General features: G+C 43.3%; 1 protein-coding gene across 7 annotated transcripts in view; it reads left to right on the forward strand.

Moving 5' to 3' along the window:
* DOCK5 (dedicator of cytokinesis 5) overlaps positions 1 to 26,163 on the forward strand; it is a 91,584-nt gene that overhangs the window by 38,379 nt on the left and 27,042 nt on the right. For all 7 annotated transcript variants that reach the window (XR_010468010.1, XR_010468011.1, XM_065041020.1 and 4 more), the window contains 33 exons: positions 77 to 212; positions 355 to 512; positions 786 to 867; positions 2,270 to 2,399; positions 3,094 to 3,166; positions 4,468 to 4,610; positions 5,232 to 5,357; positions 5,850 to 5,974; positions 6,235 to 6,333; positions 6,474 to 6,546; positions 7,038 to 7,141; positions 7,506 to 7,698; positions 8,535 to 8,632; positions 9,139 to 9,228; positions 9,989 to 10,089; positions 11,324 to 11,458; positions 12,332 to 12,443; positions 13,182 to 13,252; positions 14,084 to 14,190; positions 14,456 to 14,592; positions 15,263 to 15,358; positions 16,001 to 16,099; positions 19,110 to 19,204; positions 19,815 to 19,893; positions 20,220 to 20,320; positions 21,170 to 21,228; positions 21,700 to 21,854; positions 22,833 to 22,918; positions 23,123 to 23,279; positions 23,781 to 23,821; positions 23,928 to 24,018; positions 24,910 to 25,029; positions 25,798 to 25,887. Coding sequence is in view for 5 of the 7 variants with exons in the window: in XM_065041020.1 (XP_064897092.1) it covers positions 77 to 212; positions 355 to 512; positions 786 to 867; positions 2,270 to 2,399; positions 3,094 to 3,166; positions 4,468 to 4,610; positions 5,232 to 5,357; positions 5,850 to 5,974; positions 6,235 to 6,333; positions 6,474 to 6,546; positions 7,038 to 7,141; positions 7,506 to 7,698; positions 8,535 to 8,632; positions 9,139 to 9,228; positions 9,989 to 10,089; positions 11,324 to 11,458; positions 12,332 to 12,443; positions 13,182 to 13,252; positions 14,084 to 14,190; positions 14,456 to 14,592; positions 15,263 to 15,358; positions 16,001 to 16,099; positions 19,110 to 19,204; positions 19,815 to 19,893; positions 20,220 to 20,320; positions 21,170 to 21,228; positions 21,700 to 21,854; positions 22,833 to 22,918; positions 23,123 to 23,279; positions 23,781 to 23,821; positions 23,928 to 24,018; positions 24,910 to 25,029; positions 25,798 to 25,887 (3,562 nt within the window). In the remaining 2 variants the exon portion in view is untranslated. The remainder of the gene's footprint in view (positions 1 to 76; positions 213 to 354; positions 513 to 785; positions 868 to 2,269; positions 2,400 to 3,093; positions 3,167 to 4,467; positions 4,611 to 5,231; positions 5,358 to 5,849; positions 5,975 to 6,234; positions 6,334 to 6,473; positions 6,547 to 7,037; positions 7,142 to 7,505; positions 7,699 to 8,534; positions 8,633 to 9,138; positions 9,229 to 9,988; positions 10,090 to 11,323; positions 11,459 to 12,331; positions 12,444 to 13,181; positions 13,253 to 14,083; positions 14,191 to 14,455; positions 14,593 to 15,262; positions 15,359 to 16,000; positions 16,100 to 19,109; positions 19,205 to 19,814; positions 19,894 to 20,219; positions 20,321 to 21,169; positions 21,229 to 21,699; positions 21,855 to 22,832; positions 22,919 to 23,122; positions 23,280 to 23,780; positions 23,822 to 23,927; positions 24,019 to 24,909; positions 25,030 to 25,797; positions 25,888 to 26,163) is intronic.

Consider the following 26,163-nt stretch of genomic DNA (forward strand, 5'->3'; position numbering starts at 1 on the left):
TCCACACTTTGATCTGTCATCTTTGTTTCTTAAGTGTTGTGTTGCTTCTCATCCTTGTGACTTGCACGCTCCTCAGGATCCTGGGTTTGGACCTGGTTGTGCGAGATGACAATGGGAACATCTTGGACCCAGATGAAACCAGCACAATCTCTCTCTTCAAGTCCCATGAAACTGCATCCAAACGGATTGAGGAAAGAATCCAGGAAGAGAAGGTACATCTCTCGGCTCTGCCTTTTTTCCTCTTCAAGTAACTAGTGACCCACTGTATTTGTACATTTCTCTTAAGGATACTGAGGTCCTTTGGTAGCAGAATTAAATTCTGTTTGTTTTTAATGGAATTACTCTCCTTTGCAGTCCCTGCAACAGAATTTGGACCTCCGAGGGCAGCCGATATTCAACACAACACACACGTACAGCCTGTATGTAAACTTCAAGAATTTTGTCTGCAATATTGGAGAAGATGCAGAGCTGTTAATGAGCCTCTATGATCCTGATCTCTCCAAGTTCATCAGGTAGGGGTTTTTTGTAGATGAGGAAGTGATTTAGCCATCATGATGGTCATTCTAAAGAAGCCAGGAGAGGTTAGAAAGGAAGATCCATCAGATAAGCTTTTCAGTTCTGTTGGTTGCTGCCCCAGTGGTGATTTGAAAGGAGGTTATTTCATTGCAGAATCTGACAGAGTTTTTCAAATATTCCTAGAAGATCAAAACACTTTTGAGCTTTTACCCAGGTAATGGGAATGTCAGGTGTTTTATTGAATATATTTTTTCTTCCTTTATTCACAGTGAAAATTACCTGGTTCGTTGGGGCAGTAATGGGATGCCTAAAGAAATTGAGAAACTAAATAACCTTCAAGCAGTCTTTACCGTAAGTTGTTGTATTTACATTCTGGAAATTCTTCCCTCATACTGCAAACCTCTCAGTTTTGGGTTCTTTCCCTTGCCCAGCAGAGAGGAGTCATGTGGCACTTTGGGTTTTTTCATGAACACTTAAGATTAGAGGAATGCTTTTGAAAAGTGGTTTTTTTTTTAATACATCAATCCAAAGCAGCAGTAAAGGTGTATTATTCTGCAATACCACCATCAGTGGGTGTTGCCAAGCCTTGTATTTCTGAAAATCCTGTAAGGCGCTTCTCTGTTGGAGCTGAACTGTACCAGAAATCTAGGCTTGAGATCAGTTATGTGTTGTTCATTGCTTTGCTGATGATCCTCCTCTTCTTTGCATCAAGATGTTAATGGGAGAATTGCACACAAATTGAATGATTTCTGACAAGTGGTAAAGGTGGCACAAATTAACTGCCTTGTTCACAGAATCCCAGAATGTCAGGGATTGGAAGGGCCCTGGCAAGCTCATCCAGTGCAATCCCCCCATGGAGCAGGAACACCCAGATGAGGTTACACAGGAAGGTGTCCAGGCGGGTTGGAATGTCTGCACAGAAGGAGACTCCACAACCCCCCTGGGCAGCCTGGGCCAGGCTCTGCCACCCTCACCAGGAACAAGTTTCTTCTCAAATTTAAGTGGAACCTCTTGTGTTCCAGTTTGAGCTCATTACCCCTTGTCCTATCATTGGTTGTCACCGAGAAGAGCCTGGCTCCATCCTCCTGACACTCCCCCTTTCCATATTGATCACTATGAATGAGTCCCCCCTCAGTCTCCTCTTGTCCAGCTCCAGAGCCCCAGCTCCCTCAGCCTTTCCTCACCCGGGAGATGCTCCACTCCCTTCAGCATCTTTGTTGCCCTGCGCTGGACTCTCTGCAGCAGTTCCCTGTCCTGCTGGAACTGAGGGGCCACAACTGGACACAATATTCCAGGTGTGGTCTCCCCAGGGCAGAGCAGAGGGGCAGGAGAACCTCTCTGACCTACTGACCACCCCCTTCTAACCCACCCCAGGTACCATTGGCTTCCTGGCCACAAGGGCCCAGTGCTGGCTCATGGTCACCCTGCTGTCCCCAGGACCCCCAGGTCCCTTTCCCCTACACTTGTTCTCAGGATCTAGTGTTTTGGCAATTAATATCACTCACTCTCCTTTCAGTACAGTTGCTGGGATGTGTTATCAAAGAGTAACGGGATGGTTAGAAATTGTTGTGTGGAAATTGCTAGTGTTTTTTTGGTATGTTTTTTTCCTAGGGCTCAAAGGGTACTGGCTTTACTTTTTTAAAAACAGAATAATTTCCTTTTATAGATGTGTACAATCTAACAAAACTAGTGTTATTCTCTCAGTCCTCTTCATAAAGCAGATTGATACAACTGTGTTTTAAATAATTTCTAGGATTTAAGCAGTTCTGACTTGATCAGGCCGAAAATCAGCTTGGTGTGTCAGATCGTGAGGGTGGGACACATGGAGCTGAAAGATGGGAAGAAACACACCTGTGGACTCCGGCGGCCCTTTGGGGTGGCAGGTACGACGGGTCCCATCAGCGGAGAAGACACCAGGGGCTGGGGCAGTGCGGTGGGAATGGGGAAATAGATGCTTGTGTCAGCATCTCTGGCTTCAAAATGGAGATGCTGATCCTGAGCTGCACATAATACCCCTTTGAGACCTGTTCATGCAAGTTGTAAGTGAAGGTGAAATGCTATTACTGCTCATTTTTTGTTTTGTCACCCACTAAAAAGATAATACCCTACCGTCGGGGCAGCAGACTGTTTAAATCTTTATCAAAAAGGGATTTGCTCCTCATGACTAATGGGGTAAAACTCAAGTTTTTAAAGGAACCTTGGAGAATGAGACATCCAGTTCTTCTTCAACTCCTGTGATCTCTTGTGCAGAGACTTGCTTGAAATTTCGGGTGGAAAACAATTTCAAAATGCCATTGAAAAGCATTTGAAATCTAAGTGTAATTTCTTTGCCTTGCAGTGCCTGAGTCCTCACCTGTTTTTTATCAGAGTACATTCACATTCACTACAACAGGCCGACTTACGCATCAATAAAAAGGGGTTTTTAGAAAGTTAACATGGGAGTGCTGCTCTCTACTGCTGTCAGGGGTGGCATTGGCCCAAAATAAGCAACTGTTGGTTGCATTCTGGTCGGGGAAAGCTCTCTCTGTATTCTTCAGCAACTTGGCAAAACTGTGTGATGAACCTGTGTTGTTGCAGTGATGGACATCACTGATATCATCCATGGGAAGGTGGACGATGAGGAAAAGCAACATTTTATTCCATTTCAGCAGTAAGTACTGGACTTGAGAGTTCATCACGTATCTGGCTTATTTGAAGCGGTTGTCCTTTGGGGAAGGACGAATTTGTAAAGGAGCCTGGCAGCGTACCAAGGGCTCTACAAATAGATTAGCTTATGGCAGGAGTCAGCTCTTTGAAGGAGAAGATTTTCGTCGGTCCTCTGAAGCCTTTGTTCCCCTTGGTTGACATGACAGGCTGAATTGCTCAGGAAGTTTTGGCAATGCGGCTGAAATTACTGGGCGCCCATATCGTGAGAGAAGAAAGAACAACACAGTGCAAAGTGATGTTGTGGGGTCTGGGGGATGGGACCTTCAGAATTATTGGGCTTGAGAGGCAAAGTTTTCAGGAAGACCTGAGCACACAGAAGGCAGCTCTTCCCCGTGCTGGTGTGCGGTGCCCTGTGTGTTGTATATTGTATATACAATTGTATATTGTAAGGGCGAGTCAGAGGACAATAATAAAAGGGATTTCTCCCTCTTTCTGGGAAAGAAATTCAAGCTCCAATGTGTTTTGCATTTCTGTATTGCTAGTTAGACTCGTGTGTTCTGCCTGCTTTCTGATCGCTCACTCTTTTGGCACATTGCAGTAAGTAAAATGAGGCTTGTTTGGGTAAACTCAGCCATGTTGTTGCAGTCCCAAATATAGAAGTCCGTTTAGTGCAAATACAGAAATCCATTTGGTGTATGTTATGACGACGTATTTTCAGGAGAGATTGTATGGGGTTTAGGTTTTGTTTTTTCCCCTACCCTTTCAGGGTCTGAATGGGTGGAAAGAAGGGTGTCCGTTCCTTTGCAGAAAGATGTTAGTCTGCTACCTTTTTGCTGTTCTTTTCCATTTTTCCTCTAATGAGGCTGAGTTCTGATCCGAATCAGGGCACCTCTACAAGGACCGAGTCTGTGGAGACGTCGTTTTGTCTGTGCTTTGGATGGTTAGTGATGATGAGGGTACAGAAGTGAAGTCAGGTTCAACATCCAAAGCTCAATAGTTGTGTTTGTGACTAGGGGCAGGTTCATCACTTGTGTCATCTCACAGTAGTCGCTAATTATGTTAATTGATCACTAGTTAATCTGTGTAGTCTCTGAGGCACACCTGAAGACAAGGCTTGGCTCATCTGATGGGAATACAAGTTTAAATGGATTTCCATTGGGTTTGTGCAGGTGAAGAAGGAAAGAAAAAATCCTGTGGAATCCTTTAAAGAAAATATATTTGGAAACCAGGTGTTGGCAGCCTTCTTCTCGCAGAGTATGTTTGATGTTAGTCTGTCTGCTTCCCGGTCTCTATTGTTCTTCTCAGGATTGCCATGGAAACGTACATCAGACAGCGCCAGCTCATCATGTCCCCACTGATAACTTCCCATGTGATCGGAGAGAACGAGCCCCTCACTTCTGTCTTCAACAAAGTCATCGCGGCGAAGGAAGTGAATCACAAAGGGCAAGGTACAGCAGCCGGGAGAGAAGCTGATGGCAGAACCTGGAAGCAAACGTTCCCCTTGCTTACAGAGGAAAATAAATGGCTTGTGAAAGTCCAGAGATCAAGGCTTGCTGGGGTTTGCTACCGTCCCTGAGCCAAACATACGGGCTTTGTAATGGTTGTGATCCTGGCACTTTGGGAGCTACAAGAAAAGATAAAACCAAGAGCTGTTCTTACTAGTAAAGTCGTGTGTTCTTTGCTAGTAAATTCATGTTTTTAGAAGATAAACCTGTTTGTATGAAATATTTTTAAGTGAACATGTCTGATTGCGCGTGCTAAATGGCTTTGGATTTAAACTGCGTTACTCAGGGTTCTTTTTGTTTGTGTGTCTGGCCTTTATTCAAATATACAAGTGGATTAATCTCAGAAAGTTTCTATTTTACTTCATAGAATCTGCTTGCTCAGTAGGCTCTTACTCCACGTCACGGAGACAGGACTGAGCCAACAAAGAACCAGCTTGGGATATTTAAAGCATTGTTGCATGGAGATCACGGGAAGAAATGCTTTTCTGTTAGGCGTAGGCTTAACTTTCATGTTCTCGTGCCCTTTTTTTTCCCACTAAATAAATATTATCTTTCTTTTCTCAGGTCTTTGGGTCTCCCTGAAGCTGCTTCCTGGTGATCTAGCACAGGTTCAGAAGGATTTTTCCCACCTCGTAGACAGATCAACTGCTGTGGCTCGCAAAATGGGATTCCCTGAGATAATCCTTCCTGGTAGGGCCCTATGGACAGACTTGTTTTAAAGCCAGCTGAAAATTCGGTTTGATTTTTCTTGAAATGTCCAGCCAGTCTTTTATTTTTTGTGTCAAAGAAGTGAAAAGAAGCTTCCTTTCTTGTATTGAAAAGTAGTAGTCTGTGTACTTTTTGGAAGAAGAATGTCTGTTTAGTCAGAGATATATTTGTTGCATATAGGTTTGACCCTGCTCTATTTAATCCATTCAGAATGGATTTAGCCCTCTAGGGCTCTATACACTAAAAAAACATTATGAAAAGAATGAGGTTTATAAAGAGGGTAATGCTACATTTTAGAAGAATTTGTGTAGTTTGGGATGAAGATGAAATGGTGTGATGTTAGTGTCGTTAATTAGCTGGTGTCAGTAAAGGCTAAGAGGAAGATAAGGATAACGTGGTACCTGAGGATGTAAATTTTAACCTGTACCAGTGTGTGTATGAGAAAAACGCTTCATGAAGCGCTGTGAATTTTAGGTGATGTTCGAAATGACATTTATGTCACGCTGGTACAAGGGGAGTTTGACAAAGGGAAGAAGAAGACCCCCAAGAATGTAGAAGTCACCATGTCCGTACATGACGAAGATGGAAATCTCCAAGAGGTACGATGGCCCTTGTGGGAGCTCACCAGGCTGCTGGGTTGGTTTTTTCCCAATTAATAAGATATGTGAGCAAATCTTAAAATATTCTGTAAAACTTTCATAGAGGTAACACACATTGAGTTCTCTTGATAGCAAAGCAAAGACTTGGAGTAACTCTGACAGTTATATGCTTTGAAAATTGCTGATTTAAGATACATTTTGCTTTCATTCTAGACCTTACCTTTCCCTTTTCCCTCCTCCCCCTGTCTTTTTGTCCAAAGAAAGCTATCCATCCTGGTGCTGGTTATGAAGGTGTCTCCGAATATAAGTCTGTTGTTTATTATCAAGTCAAGCAACCTTGCTGGTATGAAACCGTAAAGGTAAGAGTGTGTAATTTACAGTCTTGCTTCCTTTGTGTAGAATTTAAAATCGGTAGCTGCATCTGTAACAGAACGTCCTGTAAATTGACTGGAGATAGAGGCTGCTGGTGCTGCATGTGTCACTGTGTTGTCATGTGCAGGTGTCCATTGCCATAGAAGAAGTCAGTCGTTGCCACTTAAGATTCACCTTCCGTCATCGGTCATCACAGGAGTGTGAGTATCGGAAGATAAGATCTGCAGGAGTGCTGTAGCCAGAGGTTTCATCAAACACCTTTAGAGCCCCAAAATAAGATCAATAACATGACACTAAGACCTTGAAAGGCTCTCAAAAAATTCTCTTAAGGCAGCTCGGAGATGCAGTGAGATACTTACACACCCAGACCTCACAAGCAGATTTGCATGATCCGAGCCAGCGTATCTATACAATTATATATGTCCATGTAGCAGCACAACCACTAAAATCGTGTGGCAAGAGATGCTTCAGAGAGGGTGTTTTTCTGTGTAGTTGCAGATGCCTACTAAGTGCCTTGAGATGAGAGGGGAAGAAGAGTTCTTTAGTTCTTTCTGCTGAGGATCACAGAGTTTGCTCCTGCCATCGCATAATTGTGTGATGCTGTTAAATAAAGGAGCTGCACATAGAGAGCTGCATTATGGAGTGCATGGGCATAAATAAGACAATTCCTAATACAGATTTCTGTTTGCAGCTAGGGATAAGTCTGAGAGAGCTTTTGGCATGGGCTTTGTGAAGCTGATGAATGCAGATGGAACAACGCTGCAAGACGGCAAACACAATTTGATTGTGTATAAGGTAGGTTGGGCACTTGCAGTCTTCACTTTTGTTTAATCGAAACAACTCCCTTGGCTTTAATCACAGTAATAGGAAGAGTGTGTTGTAGGTTAAAGCTACAAAGTGAGGGGTGCAAAAACAAACCTCTGTGGCTTCAAATCACTCTGGAAAGAGCTTAGTTCATTGGCAGCAGGGGCAACTTCTGTTCACTAAAGTTAGGGATGCAAATAGATAACCTAAGTAAAGAACTATAGCTGTGAAAAGGCATTTAAAGGCCTCTCTGGCTGGCTGTGTTGAGGTGGCTCCACAGATGAGAACTGCGAGAGGCCAGATGAGGTGTTCTCAGTGCGGGGTAACCCTTGGCTTCGCTGTGTTCAACCCACAGGGCGATAACAAGAAAATGGAAGACGCTAAATGCTATTTAACTCTTCCTTGTACCAAAATGGAGATGGAGGAGAAGGAGGCTCCCTCGGGGAAAAATCTGCATCATTTAGCCAACTTCACACCCACTAAAGATAGTACAAAAGACAGTTTCCAGATTGCCACTTTGATCTGCTCCACCAAACTCACCCAGAACGGTAGGTCTTGCATTTGGTGTCGTGTTGTGTATCTGAAGTAAGGAGCACATTTTCTTCATACAAATCTTTTGGTGTTGCAGCATGTGTGGGCATAGTGCTTCAGCTTTAATCTTGTTTCATGTGTCAACAGCAGCCTGATCCCAGCGTTGTTGGTATCATGTTGCCCGTACAAGCTACAAAAATGTTTATGAAGCCATTAGAGACCATGTCACATGAGTATTTTATCCAAACCGCCCGTGTTAAATCTAACAGGTTTGTCGGCATGTATAGAAACAGCACCCATCAGTGACAGGTTCTTGGTGTAGCATACTCAGAATTCGGGAAAGAAACATGTGAAAATAACCCCAGATGTGGCTCTGTCACGTTGTACCTGTGTAGCTGCTCCCAGCTCGTGCCCATCTGGGAGGTCCCAGAACTGTGATAAATAGTTTTGCAGCTCAATGTAATTTGGACAAGAGGTTTCAGTTTTCACTTCAAGAACCATCTCCAAGAGGCTGCTCTAAAGTAAACACAAGCATAAGTAAGAAAAGTCATGCGCTCTAATAAAACTCCCAGCTTGAGATACCTCCTCTTGAGTGAATGAGGAGCTTGCAAAATTGTCTACCAAAGGCCTTGCGTTATCAAATTACACCAAAGCTTCCATTTATAGCGAAACTTAATTTCTTGCCAAGACAAAAGTACCATCTCAAGGTAATATTGTATACGTCAGCATGACTCTTCCTTATAAGCTGATCCTAAAAATAACCTCTAGTACTTGTTCTTTATTGTTCTGCAGGCATGAAGTCAGCTGTGGTGTTGTAATCTGTTTCTAATTGCTGATGTTCTCTCCTTGCTAGTTGACCTGCTGGGTTTGCTGAACTGGCGTTCGAACTCTCAGAACATCGCTCACAACCTGAGGAAGCTCATGGAGGTGGAAGGAGGAGAAATCGTAAAGGTGTGCACAGAGATTTGAGTCTCCTCGTTGTGCAAACACTTCTGTATGTGCTTGATGTTGACCTTTAAGGTTCCTAATTAATTGTGTTCTACCCACAAGTTCTCTCCACAGTCTGGGAGAGATGTTGTAGCTGCTGAGCAACAGAACAAAAATAATACTTTGCCCCAAGAGCTCTCATTAGTGGAATTCACCAGAATTACAGAAGTCAAATGTTACAGGGTTGGGGAGGGAGAAGTGACTTAATTTTTCCTTGGATCTTTACAAAATAGAAGATGCAAGTGTGGATCTTTTGGGATTATGCAAGGTCAGGGTTTTACTGAACTGCTGAACAACTACAATAAATGCTGTGTCAGTGCAGACCCGTCTTTGTGTAAAATGTCATGGGTTAGTACAGTGGACGTGGTTGATTTGGCACAGTGCAAGCTTAAACTGTACGGACAGAATTCAGTGCATTTAGCAAGATAAAAAGACAATAGAACATAAACCATATTTCTTTCCCCCTCTAGTTTTTGCAAGACACCCTTGATGCGCTTTTCAACATCATGATGGAGATGTCAGAAAATGAAACCTATGACTTCCTTGTGTTTGATGCACTGGTTAGTCTTTTTTTGTGGATTTAGAGTCTTTATTTTTCAGCCATGTTTTCCATCTCTTCCTGTTGTTTCCTTTAGGTGAGCGATTGGTATTTTGCTCTGAGAAATAAGTTATATTTAAGCAGTTCCTAAGGCATTTTTGGGAGCTAGGACTGAGATATGCACTGAGCTTTTTAGTGACCACAGTGAGAACAGTAATAAACATTTACATAATTTACAGTAATTTCTTCAGATAACTTCTTGCATCGAGACAATTTATCAGATGAATCCAGCTGATGTTGGTGGGGGGAGTCAATACAGGGGGACACAATGTTCTCGCTCTAATACGTGTCATTGTAGGAACAGGACTGAGTGTTTGCTCTGAGTATAAATGATCAGAATCTCAAGTTCTAGCTTTTCAGTGTCATTTCTTAGCTTTGAAAAATGCACTTCAGCACTCTATGCCCGTTTAACCTGTGCATAGGCTGAGCAGTGCTGCTCCCTATGTCACTGGTGTTGCTCTGTGAAGTAGCTCCTTTTATCTCTAAGATTTCCTATCCAAAATCTGCTGTCAGCTGCCTTCTCTCCAAGCAGTGATTTAGTTGCACACACCACAGTATTTAGTCACTATTAGAATATGAATAACACTACCTGTATTATTAATGCTGTTAGGAAAACAAAAATGACGCAGCAGAATAAATGACTTACAATTAGAGACTGACTCAATGCTGGAGTTAGAGGTTGAGTGGCTCTGTACATCTGTTTCCTTTTGAACTTTTGGCAGGTATTTATTATTTCTTTGATTGGAGACATCAAGTTCCAGCATTTCAACCCTGTACTTGAAACTTATATTTACAAGCACTTCAGTGCAACCCTGGCGTATGCGTAAGTATTGGAAACCGCGAACCCCCGGCTGTCACTCACAGTGTCATTGGAACTTGATAAAGAAACACAGATGTATAAGAAGTGTGGTCTGGTGGCTATTGCTGCTCATGGAAATGTTTTGTTTTGCCAGTATCTGCTTCAACCTTTTCAATCTGCCCCCAAAATACTTTGAGCAGAAGGAGGTTTGAATAGTCTGTATGCTCTGGGCTGCAGTTTTAGGCGTGTGTTTGAATGGGGTCACGGGGAGCAGAAGCAGAACCAGACGTGGCTGCAACAGCACGAGCAACATTGTGGTTGATGGTAGCAGAGATAAGAGCGGAGTTCACCTCCACCGGCTGCCTACAGCCAGGCACGCTGAGGCCCCAGACTTCAGAACAGGGAAAATGCTATGGTAGGGTTTAAACATGCAGATTACATGAGATTACACTAGCATATTGAAAATCTCTCACGTAGACTGTCATTTGTTTGGAAGAAATTTGCGGTGGAGGGGGTATGGACAATGGGAGTAATTCTGTTGCCCTGTGGCGTTTTGATCTGTGGAACTCAAGCAGTTTAAAAAACTTAGATCATAATCATTAGTCCTATTTTATCAGGGAAGGAAGAAGCTGATGTGCGGAATTTATTTAGATACGTGTGAAAATTTATTCCTTTCGGTCAACCTGTAGACTACGCAAATGTAAGAGCTGTTGGATGCTTGGCTGTCACTCACCCATGGCTTTGGGTGCTGTGAGTTGTGTAATGAAAGGGATTTTGCCTGAATATCAGCTGCCAAAGCACTCATAGAAGATGCTGGTCCTCTGATTTGGCAGAGACTAGACAGCAGATACTCATAATGTGTTTTATGCAGCTTCTGTCCCCCATTCTTAGAGCTTAGAGTGGGGAACTTTGAGCTCCACACGTGGGAAGGCCAACACGTGGAGAAGGTGTCAGGCCGCTTTCAGGAGAAATGGGCTTTCCAGCTTCCTGAACACTTCATTTTGGGGAAGAACAAAAGCAGATCAAGGAGCAGGAATTCATAGACAAGTCTGTAGGGTTCTGAGAATTTGTGAACTGGTTGTGAAAATCTGGCATTCCTTGAAGCCAAAGATTTCAGAAGGAAATAGGCTGTGAAGAGGAACCTCTGTCCCATATCTGTTTATTAGACTGTGGTTCCTCTCTGGAATAGGGAAGCTGCACTTACACAGAAACTCAGCCGGGTCTATCTTTATTCTCCTTTTTTGTTCTCTTTCCAAAGGAAACTCACCAAAGTACTGAACTGCTACGTGGGAAATGCTGATGACTCCAGCAAGACAGAATTGCTGTTTGCTGCCCTGAAAGCCTTGAAGTACCTGTTCCGATTCATTGTTCAGTCGCGAATATTGTACCTGAGGTGAGAACAAAGTCATTACCGTCCTCATGTCTCCTTTTGGAAGTCAGCGGAGTTACTTCCAGTCAGCACCACTGGAGGGGATATTCAGGATATCCTCTATCCCTGAATTATGAAGAAGAGTATTTTTCTGCCCTTTGTCTGTAGCTGGAGAAAATAAGTTTAGTACAAATCGAAATACTCCTGAGGAGCCCCGAACTGCTGAGGCCCCAGAGAAAGGCAGGACAGTGGAGGAGTTTGCCTGGGTTGATGAGGACTGGGTTAGGGAGCAGTCAGGCAATCTGGACACCCATAAATCCATGGGTGCGGATGGGATGCACCCGCGGGTGCTGAGGGAGCTGGTTGAGGTCATTGCTGGACCGCTCTCCATCATCTTTGCCAAGTCTTGGGAAACGGGAGAGGTGCCTGAGGACTGGAGGAAAGCAAATGTCGCTCCAGTCTTCAGAAAGGGCAAGAGAGAGGACCCGGGTAACTCTAGACCGGTCAGCCTCACCTCCATCCCTGGGAAACTGATGGAATGACTTCTCGGTGACAACCAGTGATAGGACAAGGGGTAATGGGTTCAAACAGGAGCACAAGAGGTTCCACTTAAATTTGAGAAGAAACTTGTTGGGGGTGAGGGTGGCAGAGCCTGGCCCAGGCTGCCCAGGGGGTTGTGGAGTCTCCTTCTGTGCAGACATTCCAACCCGCCTGGACACCTTCCTGTGTAACCTCATCTGGGTGTTCCTGCTCCATGGGGGGATTGCACTGGATGAGCTTTCCAGGGCCCTTCCAACCCCTGACATTCTGGGATTCTGTGATAAAATAGTTTTTCAGCTGCTGTGACACTGTTAGCTTAGATTTATGTGTCTAACTAGCTCTTGCTGTTCTTTGTAGGTTTTATGGGAAAAGTGAAGATGGGGATGAATTTAATGATGCAATACGCAAGCTCTTCCTCTCCTTCAATGTCCTCATGGACCGGCCTTTAGAGGAGGCTGTCAAGATTAAGGTATGCAGAATTTGCGGGGAGAGCTAATATTTTTTATTAGATCAACCGAGACGGTTTTGGGAGGAAGGGGAAGGCAGGAAAAAGCACAGGCTTTGGGGCACATAAAACCCATTCAGATGAATCACAGCACCTCTGAATGTCTGTTTTAATGAACTGTGTGTGACAGGAAAGGAATATTTAAGCCCCAAAGTTTATCAAATGAAGGTGAGAGCTTTGGCTGAAGATGTGATCTGCTGCAGTGTGGGAGACACTTCAACTGGGAACACCACGCTTGAGGGTGATGGAGATAGAAATGTTAAACCACTGCAAAAATCAACATGATGCCGGGAATGAAAGTAATGAAAAAACAGATTAGTTTTAAATGTGCCTTAGATTTTATACTTCCTTCTTTTTCTCATGTCAACTGGATTATGAACCTTCTGTTGATGCTCTGAGGAGGAGCAGAGCAGCCCTGCAATGAGGCTGCTAAATTGTTGAAGGCGGTGAGGCCTTGTGGTTGCTGTATTTCAGTTCTTCTAGCCAATGTGCTTTTATCTGTTTGAAGGCAAGATTGATTCTAAACTTTTAATTAGCATTTGGGTGATTTAAAGCCCAGCTTTGATTCTCATGCAGTCAAAGTATGTGCTGTCAGCAGCCAGAGAACATCACAGAGGGACTTTACATCCTTTTAGAAGGAACTAGGTAGTCTAACTCACTTTCCACGTGTCTTTCATGTCCTTGTTTTTTAATTTCTTGCAGGGTGCAGCTTTAAAGTATTTGCCAAGCATCATAAATGATGTCAAACTGGTATTTGACCCTGTTGAGCTCAGGTAACTGTATTAAGATTGTTTGTCCTCCAAGTCCAGCTCATCTGTTGGGGAGAATTTTGGAAACTTTCCTAAAAACAGCCACTCTGATCATGACGTGATTGATGATGCATGAATATGAGGGAGCACTTGCAGGGCTTTAAAGGAAGTCAGTTGAGTGCGAAGGAATCACACAGTGATTCTGTGTGACAAAGGCATGATCAGGAAATCAACACTTGTATTTATTCAGGAAATTCATGACGCTGGTTTCTGTTCTTTGGTGCCCAGAACCTCCCAACCATGCTCCCTTGTTCTGACACAAGTAATTTGCTCGTAACCAGTAGACAGACAGCAAATGTACATGGAATTTAATTTAATGGAATCTCTGATTGAAATGAGTCATCACTCTTGATGAAAGGGGCATCTGGAAGGATGCACTTTGTCGTATATAGCAGTGTGTCAAGTTTCAGCAGTGGTCTGCTGAAGCTTTGCAAGATTCTGCTTTCATTTTGTATGTAAAGTAAGTAGGATCATTGTACACTGGCACTGGAGGTCAGGTAGTGTTGCCTATTTATAAGCTCTTGTGAAACATCTATTGTGTCTTGGGATGCAAACTTTATTTTAAGATGTTTAAGCCTGCAGTTTTGATTATTGTTTAGTTATACTAAAAGCCCTGTGCTAAGTCTCTTGAAAATAAGTTAGGGTTCCATAATAATTTGCCTGGAGACCACTTGCAGGTAACGTGTCCACACAGTGACAAAACTGCTTGACTTGCTCGGGTGCAGGACAGTGTGGGGTGGAATAATTCTGGGTGAAAGTGCTGACCGTCCGCTTCCCTTGTGCTTTGCACCCCAGTGTCCTCTTCAGCAAGTTCATCCAAAGTATTCCTGACAACCAGTTGGTTCGACAGAAGCTCAACTGCATGACCAAGATAGTCGAGAGTGACCTGTTTAAACAGTCTGGTAAGTAGCAAATGCAGGATCCTCACCCAGTGTGTTGATTTAGAAAGAGGCAGAAGCTGACAGGGTACTATTTGATGCCATATGTAAAATTCCAGGTCATTTATGACTTTTTCTAGTCTGTTAGTGGTCTCTCAAGTGGATTTAAGTGTGTTTGGTGTCCAGGATAAAGTGATGAGCTGAAAACTACTGTGTGGTACCTGTGTATACCAAATGCTGAAGAACTTGCTGAGACCAATGAGATGTGGTGCTCTGTTCTCTATTCTAGAATGCAGAGATGCTCTTCTGCCGCTGCTCATAGATCAGCTGAGTGGCCAGTTGGATGACAATTCAAACAAGCCTGACCACGAAGCCTCCTCACAGCTGCTTAGCAGCGTTCTTGAAGTCCTGGATCGGAAAGATGTGGTGAGCATCAACTGTCGAGTGTGCAAATTAAGGTTCATTCTTCTCAACTTATGCCTTAAAGAATGATGTATACAGCAATTGTGTTGCGTTGCTGAGTAGTTCTTGTAATCTCTTTGCACGTTGAGTAGCTACGTCTAAAAAGCAACTGTGAAAGGTTGAGTTAGTGGTTATCACTACAGTACAAAAAGCAATTGCTTTGCTTTCTAGGGACCAAAATGTTATTCCCCGCTACTTTGGTGGCTTGTTGAATTATTTGGAGTAAGTCATAAAAGTGTTTGGTTTCTCATTTTCTCTGCTGAGAAATAGGGATAACGGTCAGGAGAATGCAGTTATTTGCCACATTAGTCATGGAAATTGATTCTAAGTTGCTGTGAAAAGAACAGTTTGAACTGTAGAGCTATTTAGGGAAAACAAAGCCAAATCAAAACAGCAGCTTTGGTTTAGCTATGCCAGGATGAGCTAACAAAGCTGATATATATCCATTCTGCTAGCTCTTCACCAAGCGTATACCTACAGTATTTGAATCGATTGTTCATGTGTTTTAAATCTCCTTTTTTGCATCCTCTAATGACAATAACCGCTATCAGGACAGTCCTCCCATACAGGGAGCACTCTATAGAACAGTGTACATTAAGAATTGCCTCAGATTTTCTTTATGGGCTGTCCCCAGGGTCCCACTGCTGCCCACATCCAGCTGATCATGGAACGCCTGCTGAGGAGAATAAACCGCACGGTGATTGGAATGAGCAGACAGTCTCCGCACATCGTGAGAGCCTTTTACTTGCTTCAGTTATTACTTCACCATTTGTTATAGTGGAATTTATTCTCCTGGGAGATGTCAGTGTGCAGCAGTGGTTTATGAAATCATCTTTCCGTTTCCTGCAGGGCTTCTGTGCCACTCAAACGTGGCTTTTGGTGGTTTTCTGAGACCAGGTATTAGGATACAAATGGTCCTATACCAGCGGCAGTTTGAACCGAGTCACAGTTGGCTGTGATTTCAAGTTCCTTTGGGCCCTTGTGTATAAAGAACTTGGTTTCAATGCAGTTTCTAATACACAAGGAGTGTTTCCTGAAAAAATGCTCTTTTGTCACCTTGGCTGAATAGGATTAAATCCTGAAGGATGAGGCATCTCTGAGGGGCATTTCTGACTCCTGTGTGGCACCTTAGACGCTGTTACCAAGTTGGTATGTGTTGATTTGCCCTGTACTTCGTGTACAGAAAGACAAGTATCAAGAGCTGGACGTTTGGGGTAGAGGACTGAACAGTCAGACTGATGTCAGGACATAATGATCAGGATCGTGATCAGCGATATTTGATTAGGCAGAACTGTGACAGCATATACCACCCTTCAAATTAACGGTGCTCAATACAGGAAAAAAATGAAACGTTTTGTTTTTCCTCTTCTAGGGTATTTTTGTGGCCTGCATGACAGCCATCCTGAGGCAGATGGAAGATTTCCATTACAACCATTACATCAATACTTTCAAAACCCGGCAGGACATCATTGTAAGTCAGCCTGACTGGGGGATTGGCTCGGTCTATAACACATCACACTCTGCTGCTGAAAGGTCATTTCAAGTTGCTGCGTTCAGTTTGTTTGTCAGCAATGACTTATGGGCACCTAATGCCACGGCCACTGGGGATATATTCACATCGCCCCTGCTGGGAATGCACAGTGGATGGTGCTGACTCAGTAGAGCTTGAGAAAAGCAGTTGTGTCATTGACTAAAAACACGTTTAATGACTATTTAAGTCTGTGCAATTAAAGTCAGGAACCAGAAGAGTGAGTGAAGATGAAAAGGAAAAGCATTTTCCCCTCTCTTGATCTCACTGTATCTCTTTGTGATCCTGTTCTCTTTATCTACTTCTTTCTACTTCTTTCCTCTCCTCTAGAGTTTAATTAAAAGCTTTAGTCTTGCTTTAGTGGGCAGCAATGCAAATAGTTCCTTCCATGTTAAAACTGCATCAAATTTGTGTCCCCAAAGACTTCCACTATGAATCCAGGTGAAAATTAGGTGTTGGTTTGGTTTTTTTGTGGCCCCCAGAATTAACAACTCGGTGCAGATTTTTCCTCAGACTGCCCAGAACAAGTCAGAACCAAAATCAGAATCTCTGCAAGTCTCTGAAGTGTGACACAGCACCTGTTCTGTCTATTTTTGTCCCTGTACTCTTTGTTTTGCGACTTAGAAGCGCTTGTTTATTGAAATACTATCTGGGGAAGAGCCTGGAGTTCTGTTCTTCCTGTAAAAGCCGGATCAAAACCCACAAGAAGAGGTTTGTCATCAGTTTGGCTTGACACGGTGATCTCTCGTTCCCTGTGCGCCTGGAATTGCTTGTGATCTGTTGAGCAACGTGGCCACCTACAGGACACACACGTTGGTGTCACCGCATCTGAAAGGCCACTCGCCTGCACTGGCTGCGGAGGAAACTCCTCAGCTAGGTTTAGAATTGCTTTGTATGTTAGCCAAATAATTTTCTGGAAAATAAACCAAAAGCCAGAACAAAAGCCGGGTAGATTGAGGAATTTTGCTTGTGTTCAAGTAAATGAGTGAAAAGCTTTTCAACAAGCTTGTGTAGAAATCCTGCATCTGAGGAGGAAGAGCTAGGAAAACAAATCTGATGGAATTCAAACCTGATGGATCCAAACCAGAACTGAAACAAATTTTACGTTGAGTGGGCCTCTATTCACAATCTTTTCTCCTTATTGCAGAGCAGTTGAGCCCAACCGTTGTAAGCCAGGTTGAAGGTAGGGTTAAGCAGGTGCTTAAAAGCTTTCCTAAAATGTAAGCTTCAGAGTGAAGCTCAGCTCGCAAGTCGAAGATGTTTTGCTTCATGCTTCTGCATCTTCTGACTAGAATAGCAGGATATTTCTTCTGTGTATACACATAAAGCTTCTGCGTGAAGATGTATCAAGAGGGTGAGTTCTCATTAAAACTACCTGCGTTTCATTTAAACAGATCCTGACTAAAAATATCAATTTGTAATCTAATTTTTATAAATCTTTACATCTACAGGAGCAAGCCTGTGTTTGTGATGGTGCAGTAGTTGTTAATACCAACAGAACATTGTGTTTTGTTTTGCTACAATAGTTGGGTGTATTGGGGTTTTTTTGTTTATTGTGGGGTTTGTGTGGTTTGGTATTTTCAGTCCTGGCACTGCATCATTACTTGGTTCGTTTAACACTGTTATAAGTTAATTGATACCTTCAAGGTGCCCCTTGTCAAGTCCAAACTCGTCCGTCAGGCACTGATTTAATAATGCCTAGAGGATTTATCCTGAGGCAGCACCAAATGCCCATTTCTCTCTCTACAGCGATGTCTCTTGCCAGTTCTTTAGAGCAAGCTGTGCGGCTCAACAGAATTTTTTCTTTATCGGTGATCTTTGCAAGGTGGTGATTTCTCATGTGACCTTCTTTGTGTCCCTCTTATTTTCAAATGTTGTCTTTGTAGAGAATACAATCCATTTAAGTGCTCACAGGTCGCATTTATATCTGTAGAGACCCCTTGTCCTATCACTGGTTGTCACCGAGAAGAGCCTGGCTCCATCCTCCTGACACTCCCCCTTTAGATATCTGGAAACATGAATGAGTCCCCCCTCAGTCTCCTCTTGTCCAGCTCCAGAGCCCCAGCTCCCTCAGCCTTTCCTCACCCGGGAGATGCTCCACTCCCTTCAGCATCTTTGTTGCCCTGCGCTGGACTCTCTGCAGCAGTTCCCTGTCCTGCTGGAACTGAGGGGCCACAGCTGGACACAATATTCCAGGTGTGGTCTCCCCAGGGCAGAGCAGAGGGGCAGGAGAACCTCTCTGACCTACTGACCACCCCCTTCTAACCCACCCCAGGTACCATTGGCTTCCTGGCCACAAGGGCCCAGTGCTGGCTCATGGTCATCCTGCTGTCCCCAGGACCCCCAGGTCCCTTTCCCCTACACTGCTCTCTAATAGGTCATTCCCCAACTTATACTGGACCCTGGGGTTGTTCCTACCAGATTCAAGACTCTACACTTGCCCTTGTTCTATTTCATTACATTTTCCCGCCCAGCTCTCCAGCCTGTCCAGGTCTCTGATGGCAGCACAGCCTCTGGCGTGTCAGCCACTCCTCCCAGCTTGGTGTCATCAGCAAACTTGCTGATAGTGCACTCTATTCCCTCTGCATAGGGCTGTTACGTTGTCATCATTCAGATCTTCGGAAACAAATCTTCGACTATTGGTTTTGCTTTTTAGCCAGCTTGCACACCAGAACTTGCTCCAACACAGCTTAATTCAAAACAGTAAAGATAAATTTAATTAAACACATCAACATGTTCTGTGAAATTATTTCTCCTTCTGTAATTGAATGGATGGGATGTCAGAAATAATGTAGTTACTGGAATATACCCATACAATAAGACATCCTTCTTAGGAGGTGCAGTGTATTGATTGCTGATCAATGCAGTCGTTAATCAATGCCATTAAAACATTTGCATTTCATGTAGATAAAAGACTCCCATGTTCAACCCGATGGTTTTATTTTTCCAACAGGACTTCCTGATGGAAACATTCATTATGTTTAAGGATCTGATTGGAAAAAATGTCTATGCATCCGACTGGATGGTCATGAATATGATGCAGAGCAGGTAAATATAATAGTTGCTGCTATTTTAAGTCTTGCTGCTGCTTTGGTGCCTTTCTGGTTCTGAAAGGAGAGGGACTCACACAAGCAGGCTTGCAAATCATTGGACTTACATAGGCTTATTTTTTACAGTTTCAGGGTGATGTAAGTTAGATTTCAGTAAATTGTAGTGCCTGCACATTTCAGTTAAAGGATCTGGGACTCTTTCTTCTCCTGCCCAAAGGCACACAATGGAAACCATGCTGCCTTTCCTCCCGTCACTTGTCTGCTGCAGCCTAAATCAGAGAAGCCTTTTTGGTTTCTGTTCCGGGAGGAACCACATGGCAAACACAGCTACAGTTGGACAGAAACGTGGTCTAGGGCTTAGTGTGCTGGCCTGTCCACTAGAACTCCCCAGGTTCACTCCTGTCTCTGCTGTGGATTTTGTTTGGCCTTGTGTGAGCCAGTCTGTACAACTCGAGTGGCTTTGGCTCGTTGTCTCTCTGCTGTGCTAAGTAGCAAAGTGTGGCCAGAACCTGCTGCCCGTGATACAGAGTTTAATGTTCACACCGACAATATCAACAGAATATTTTTTCAAGATCCACCTTTTCTTTGATGTTATTTGTCTCTTCCAGGGTTTTCCTCCGGGCGGTGAACCAATTTACCTCTGTACTCAACCGCTTCTTTCTGGACCAAGCAAATTTTGAACTCCAGGTAATAATTCCATCGTTCCTGGAAATTCTTATGGCCCCTGTGCTGAAAGGCAGGAAAACCCCACTGTTAACAGATGTGTTAATGAGGAGCATGCTCATGGAAAACGTCCGTAACCTTTTATAGCAAAGCTGCTGAATGCAAAACAGTCCTGAACTGTGGTTAGTGCTGCAAGAAAGCACAAGCAAATCCTTGTCTTTGCAAGGTCGGGTTGAGCAGCGTGCTGACTGTGGCCAAGCTGCGCTTAACCAGTGAGAGACGAAATAGTGGATGCTCGGTTGTGCTTTTCCTTTGTCTTCTCCTGTTTTAGGCTTGTTTCTCTTCCACAGCTCTGGAATAACTATTTCCATTTGGCAGTGGCCTTTCTCACTCACGAATCCCTCCAGCTGGAGACCTTCTCACAAGCCAAACGCAACAAAATTATCAAGAAGTGAGTTTACATTTTAAAGGCTGCCAGGCCTTTTTGCTTTTAAGCAGCTTCACTTGTCCTGCTCCAGACATACCCCATCCAATCTCAGAATGAGATTAAACATGCCATGGAGTGCTTGATTAATGAGTGGCAATAAAGGGAGGATGGGTGAGTAGGACAGATATTAACATCAGGTCTTTACACTGTGGATGTCCAAATCTGGTCAGACAGATCCTGAGCTCTTTGAGCTCCATTTAAGCACCCTGCCAAAATATTCTTTCCACTGTAAGGTCTGTAACAGGAGGCTTGCCATAGTTTCAAAGCAATACCTTATGTGGTTCCTCAGGAATAATGTAAGGTAGGTAAGCAAGACCTAACAGCCCTGCAACTCGTTAGTCTCCTGTCTTTGTTTTTTGTAGTAGTAGCTTTTAGTAGCTTGGCCAAATTCACAAAGACACCAAAGAGCTTTTACTCCTGCATTTAGCTGGAACCAAGTGTCTAAATATCTTTGTAGATCTTGATGTGAAATTTTATTAGGGCGTATATAGTTAATGCTTGTCATCTTTTTGCTGCCATGAGGGCTTTAAGAAGCCTGGTTCTTGCATTCTCTCGACGTCAGCAGTTAAAGCTTTAGGGGAAAACACTAAATACCACAAAATTCTGGGTAGAACTGTGTGAAGCAGCGGGACTGCAGGCTGCGAGGCCCCTTGCTATACATGCCCTCGCTGTGCAGGTTTGTGAGTGCTGTTTTTTTTAAGGGGAGGGTAATAGATTTGGTGGGTTTGCCTTTAAATTTCTTCAGCCACTTTGCAAAGGTAATTTTAGTGCATAGGACTTTTTCAGCTTTTTCTTTCTACTGCTTTTTTCTAGGTATGGGGACATGAGGAAAGAGATTGGCTTCAAAATAAGAGATATGTGGTATAACCTGGGTGAGTTCCAGCTAAAGAATTATCTTTATTCAAGCTCTGAACTGGGTTTTGGATCTTTTATTTCTTTATAAAAGCTGTTCATGTTTAATGTGGGGAAATACACTTAAGATTCAGCTGTTTGAGAGCACAAAATCTCTTATTTTTTCTGTGAATAGCTTGTAAAAACTGATCTTTTCTCACATCAGCTGCTGAGCTAATTTCTTAGATTCCTTGTATAGGGTGTTCTGCCATATGAATGACAAGAGTAGAATTTTCAGAGTGCCTTTGTGATTTACAGCATTGCATGCAATTTGGTTCTTGGACTATTTCTGAATTTTGGAGCTGTAATGTTAACTCTAAGTAGCCATTATCCATGTAAAATATGCATTCTAGTCAGAATGTGGTTTATGGTCTTTATATGAATAATGTGCTGAAACATTTGGATATCTAAATGCTGCCGTTTGGGTGCGTCTGACTTTGATTTTCTTGCAGGTCCCCACAAAATAAAATTCATCCCAGCAATGGTGGGGCCGATCCTGGAGGTGACGCTGGTCCCGGAGCCGGAGCTACGCAAAGCAACCATCCCCATCTTCTTCGACATGATGCAGTGCGAGTTTAACTTCAGCGGGAACAGAAACTTCCATATGGTGAGGGAGCCTGAGCTCTTCAGCGCAGATGTTCTGCAGCATTCACTGCGCAAGCAGGAGGAAAGAACATGGAAACAAAACCAAAACAAATGAAAAAAGCTCACACAAAACAAGTGTTTTGCCAAGAACTCTGGGACGTTATCATTAAGTGGTTTGTAGGAGTCAGGGCTCTGCAGTTCTGTCCCTGACTGTACCTTTGCATGACACTGATAATTAATGAATTCCTCTGTTTTCGTACCTTTCTGGGCTTGCAGGTGTGTGGATACGCACATCTAAATTGTGAATCAATTTGGAGACCCTAAGAGAGTACTCTAAAAAGTAATGTCTATTTACATTTATAGTAACAATATAAGCTCCCCCAAGATCTTTGGCTGTAAATGTAAATTATATAAAGAAAATTACTGGACAGTCAAGTGTTAACACTGTGTGGTTGCTTCCATGTTGACTAATCCCTCTTTAACTGCTTGCACATAACAGGGCATATCTTCATGGCCAGGCAGATAATCACACAGAACTTGGCTCTTGCATTATAAGTTGCTTTAATTAGTAAGTAATCATTAGCAAGTGCTAATGATGGCCAGAGACTTGTGACTTGCTCTTAACTGATGGTAGTAGTTCACTTTCTATAGGGCGAGTAAATGACCGTTATCATCTGTAAGCCAGCTGCTAGAATGCTTTACCCTGGCAAAACTGAGCAGCTCATGGATGGGGGAGAAGGGGCAGAATTACCCCAGAGCAGGACTTTCCAGTGACTCAAGGACAAGAGGAAGGACTTGGGTTTTTTTTGCTCCAGTATCCTCATCTTGGCTTCTTATCATTTTTATTCTGCTTCAAAAATGAAAGCGTCCTCTAGCTTGGCTTGTAAAACCAGTGTCTGATGGGGAGGCAGTTAAAACAAATAGCCACAAGCATTAGTGGTGTTCAGACCACGCTCTTGAGAGTTGCCGTCTGTTTAATTGTGGGGTTTTGCCTTTTCAGTTTGAAAACGAGTTGATAACCAAGCTGGACCAGGAAGTGGAAGGTGGCCGAGGGGACGAGCAATACAAGATTTTGCTGGAGAAACTGTAAGTTTTATAGCAAACGTCGACTCTTCTTTGGCTATTTTTCTAATGCAAAGAAGCCCTAATTCACTCCTGCAGTGAACAGAGAGGCAGTGAAACATATTTGACTGTTTGAGTGGCTGTTTGGGTGGTTTACACTCAAGTTTCATCAGCACGGCTCACAACCATAACTGAGTATTCCCTTCGTCCCTCCGGGTGTACCTGCAGCCTCCTGGAGCACTGTCGCAAGCACAAATACCTGTCTGTGCCTGGGGAGGTGTTCGCTTGGCTGGTCAGCAGCCTGCTGGAGAACCTGCTGGACTACAGGACCATCATGCACGATGAGAGCAAGGAGAACCGCATGAGCTGCACTGTCAACGTGCTGGTACGGGGTTCGGATACGGGTGCTGCTTTACCAACCTGGCTTTTGTGGGTTTTGAAGGATTTTCAGTAATTCTTGATGCCGTTTCTGGTTAGTCGTGGGCCTGAATCAGGCTACCAGCTATAAAACAAAGATGTACAGTCTCAAATTAAGTGATGTAGCTGGTCCTTTTTTACCTGGTAATCTGAGGCCCTGAAATACAAGCAGGAAGGATGGCTAGCTGATCGTTTGGGAAGCGTGGGCTTATTTCCCTGTTCTGCTGCAAAGAGCTTGTGTAGCTTTGGACAGTCACTGTCTCTCTTTGCCATACCCCTTTTCTAGAGGGGATAGTAGCCCCACCTTGTGTTAAAGGGATGTTTGCAGGGTTATATTCACCTAAGCAGGCAAAATGTCAGCAAAGATCTTAGTAATGTCTAAAACTGATGCTTAAGTTGCTTGTCTAGAGGTGATGGTGCAAATCCTTAGCACAGTCATGAAAGTTTGACTTTTTTCTATTCTTGGCAGAATTTTTACAAGGAGAAGAAAAGAGAGGACATTTATATCAGGTAGGCTGTTTCCTTCCATAGAGCTGTGTAGAAGCCTTTCTTTCTCTTGGTGTTGTGTACACAGGAGTCCTTCCCATCAAGTAACTATTGCTAATTGTTTATTTAGGTATCTTTATAAGCTCCGAGACCTGCACACAGACTGTGAGAACTTCACAGAGGCAGCGTACACTCTCCTCCTCCATGCAGAGCTGCTCCAGGTATTACACCAAAGCAAATTCTAGTTTCCACTGTCAGGGTGTGCGTTTTAAATGAAGTGCAAACAGCTCAGAATAAACAATTAACTCTTTTCTTTTCTTTTTCTTTTTACTGTGACTTTGCATTATTGAAGCTGTAGTGGTCAGTAAGGAGTTTCACAGTTTTGCAAATTGCACAGCAGCTAAATGGTTGAAAACAAGAATGTTATTACCCTCAATTTGTTACATACTCTTGGTGAAAAAAGTGCTATAGTGAACTGGGAGAAAATGTCCATAGTACAGTTTTTTCCACTTCTGTGTGAACAGTATGAAATACATCAGCCTAAGCCATCTTAATCTGGATTTAAGTCAACCTCTTCATGTCTTCCACAGATTAATAAAACATACATATTCAGTTAGTGTCTCAGCATAAGATCTTAAGCCAAAATCACACCAGTTTTGCATATATAATTAAACTTGTATTAACATGTTAAAGTGATTTTTAAATATGACTCAAAAAATTGTTACAAGTTCAGATGACTTCTTAAAATGAACTTTTAACATAGAAAAAAAGTTGCGTCTAACCAAAGCTTTCTGGCTGCTTATGCGTGTAGTGGAAGAGCATAATGGGATGTTCTGAGCAGCTGGCTGGAGCGGTTTAAGAAGTTCCTGCCTGCTGGCTGTTTGTGATTCTGAGCGTGCTGCTGAGCTGCAGTGTTTCTGTGCATTCCTGCTTTACATCAGCCAGCCAGCTCAGCTTATATCACTGCAAACCTTCCTTGCTCTCCCTTTGCATTGCTGATGGATTTGTCTGGAATGCATCCTGCAGAAGGCGAGCCTGCCTGCTCTAAGGATTTGTTCATGCGAGAATGTTGCGGTTCTTTCAGCTTTGCCTCTTTTTTTCCTCTGTCCTAGTGGTCGGAGAAGCCGTGTGTCCCTCACCTGCTGCAGAGAGACAGCTACTACGTCTACTCCCAACAGGAGCTCAAGGAAAAGCTCTACCAAGAAATTATCTCCTTCTTTGACAGGGGCAAAGTGAGTGTCTCTGCAGTGTTCTTGCAGCTTGCCGGTGAATTCTTGGCTTGGAGAACGTAGCTGGCAGAAGTTGGTTTTAAGGGGAAAAGCAGACATGATTCTGTAACAGGCCTTTGATGCTTAGGCCTGGCTTTTGAATGAAGAGCACAGTGCTGGCATGGGCAGGGCATGTATGCATCCTGGCAATATTTGAATCCTTCTGTTTCCTTGTTAGTCGAAGAACATCTGAAAAAAATTAGCCCTGTTCAAGAATAATGTGTAGATGAGAAAACTATAGGTGTTTTCCTTTCTTTTTCCGGGTAATGGCTTTTGTCAGGGTTTTGTGTTGCGGTAAGTACGGCTTGTCTGGCTGATGATGAGCTTATGTTGGTTAGTTCTACCAGGACCGACACAAACCCAAGGATGATGGAGGGGATGAAGTGTTGGTGTAGGACGAGCCCACCTGGGCTTCTCTCCTTTGCTGTTCAGACATGTCCTTCCACCAATTTGTGCCTCAGTTTTTCCCTATCAGGAGTAACACTAGAAACCTTGCTTTGTAAATCACTTTCAGATTTACAAATCAAAAGACCTGTGTGACTGTAATAATTACTGCAAAACATGTACAGCGTGGAGTCTAAGGGAAAGTTGGCAGTGCATTAAAGTGCTGCCTGAATGAAAATCAGCTGAAGTTTCTGTTTGCCTATCTGCGGTAACGAACGCTTTTAACTCACTCTTTTATTTTGCTTGTGCTCTTCTGCCCCCACCTGCTTCCCTTCGCCCTCCATGGAGATGTGGGAAAAAGCCATTCAACTGAGCAAAGAGTTGGCTGACATGTACGAAAACAAGGTCTTTGATTATGAGGGACTTGGTAATCTCCTGGTAAGATGTTTTTTCTCCATTTTCAGCAGGCTGCTGACTGTTTAAATGAATATTGTTGAGCAGGATAAGCCCAGAATACATTTACGCTAAAGACAAACAAACCAACATAACCCCCATGGTTTTGTAAAGCTTACTATTAGAAGAATGTTTTTGTATTTTTTTTTTAAAGTGTGTGATTTTGACCTTCTAATTAGCACGACAGTATTGTGTGCAGATGTTTAGGATTCTTAGTGTAGATCCAATAAGGTAACATTTGCATGGTGTATTTTCAGGCTC

This window comes from Columba livia, chromosome 25 (assembly GCF_036013475.1).
Source record: "Columba livia isolate bColLiv1 breed racing homer chromosome 25, bColLiv1.pat.W.v2, whole genome shotgun sequence".
Classification (NCBI taxonomy): domain Eukaryota; kingdom Metazoa; phylum Chordata; class Aves; order Columbiformes; family Columbidae; genus Columba; species Columba livia.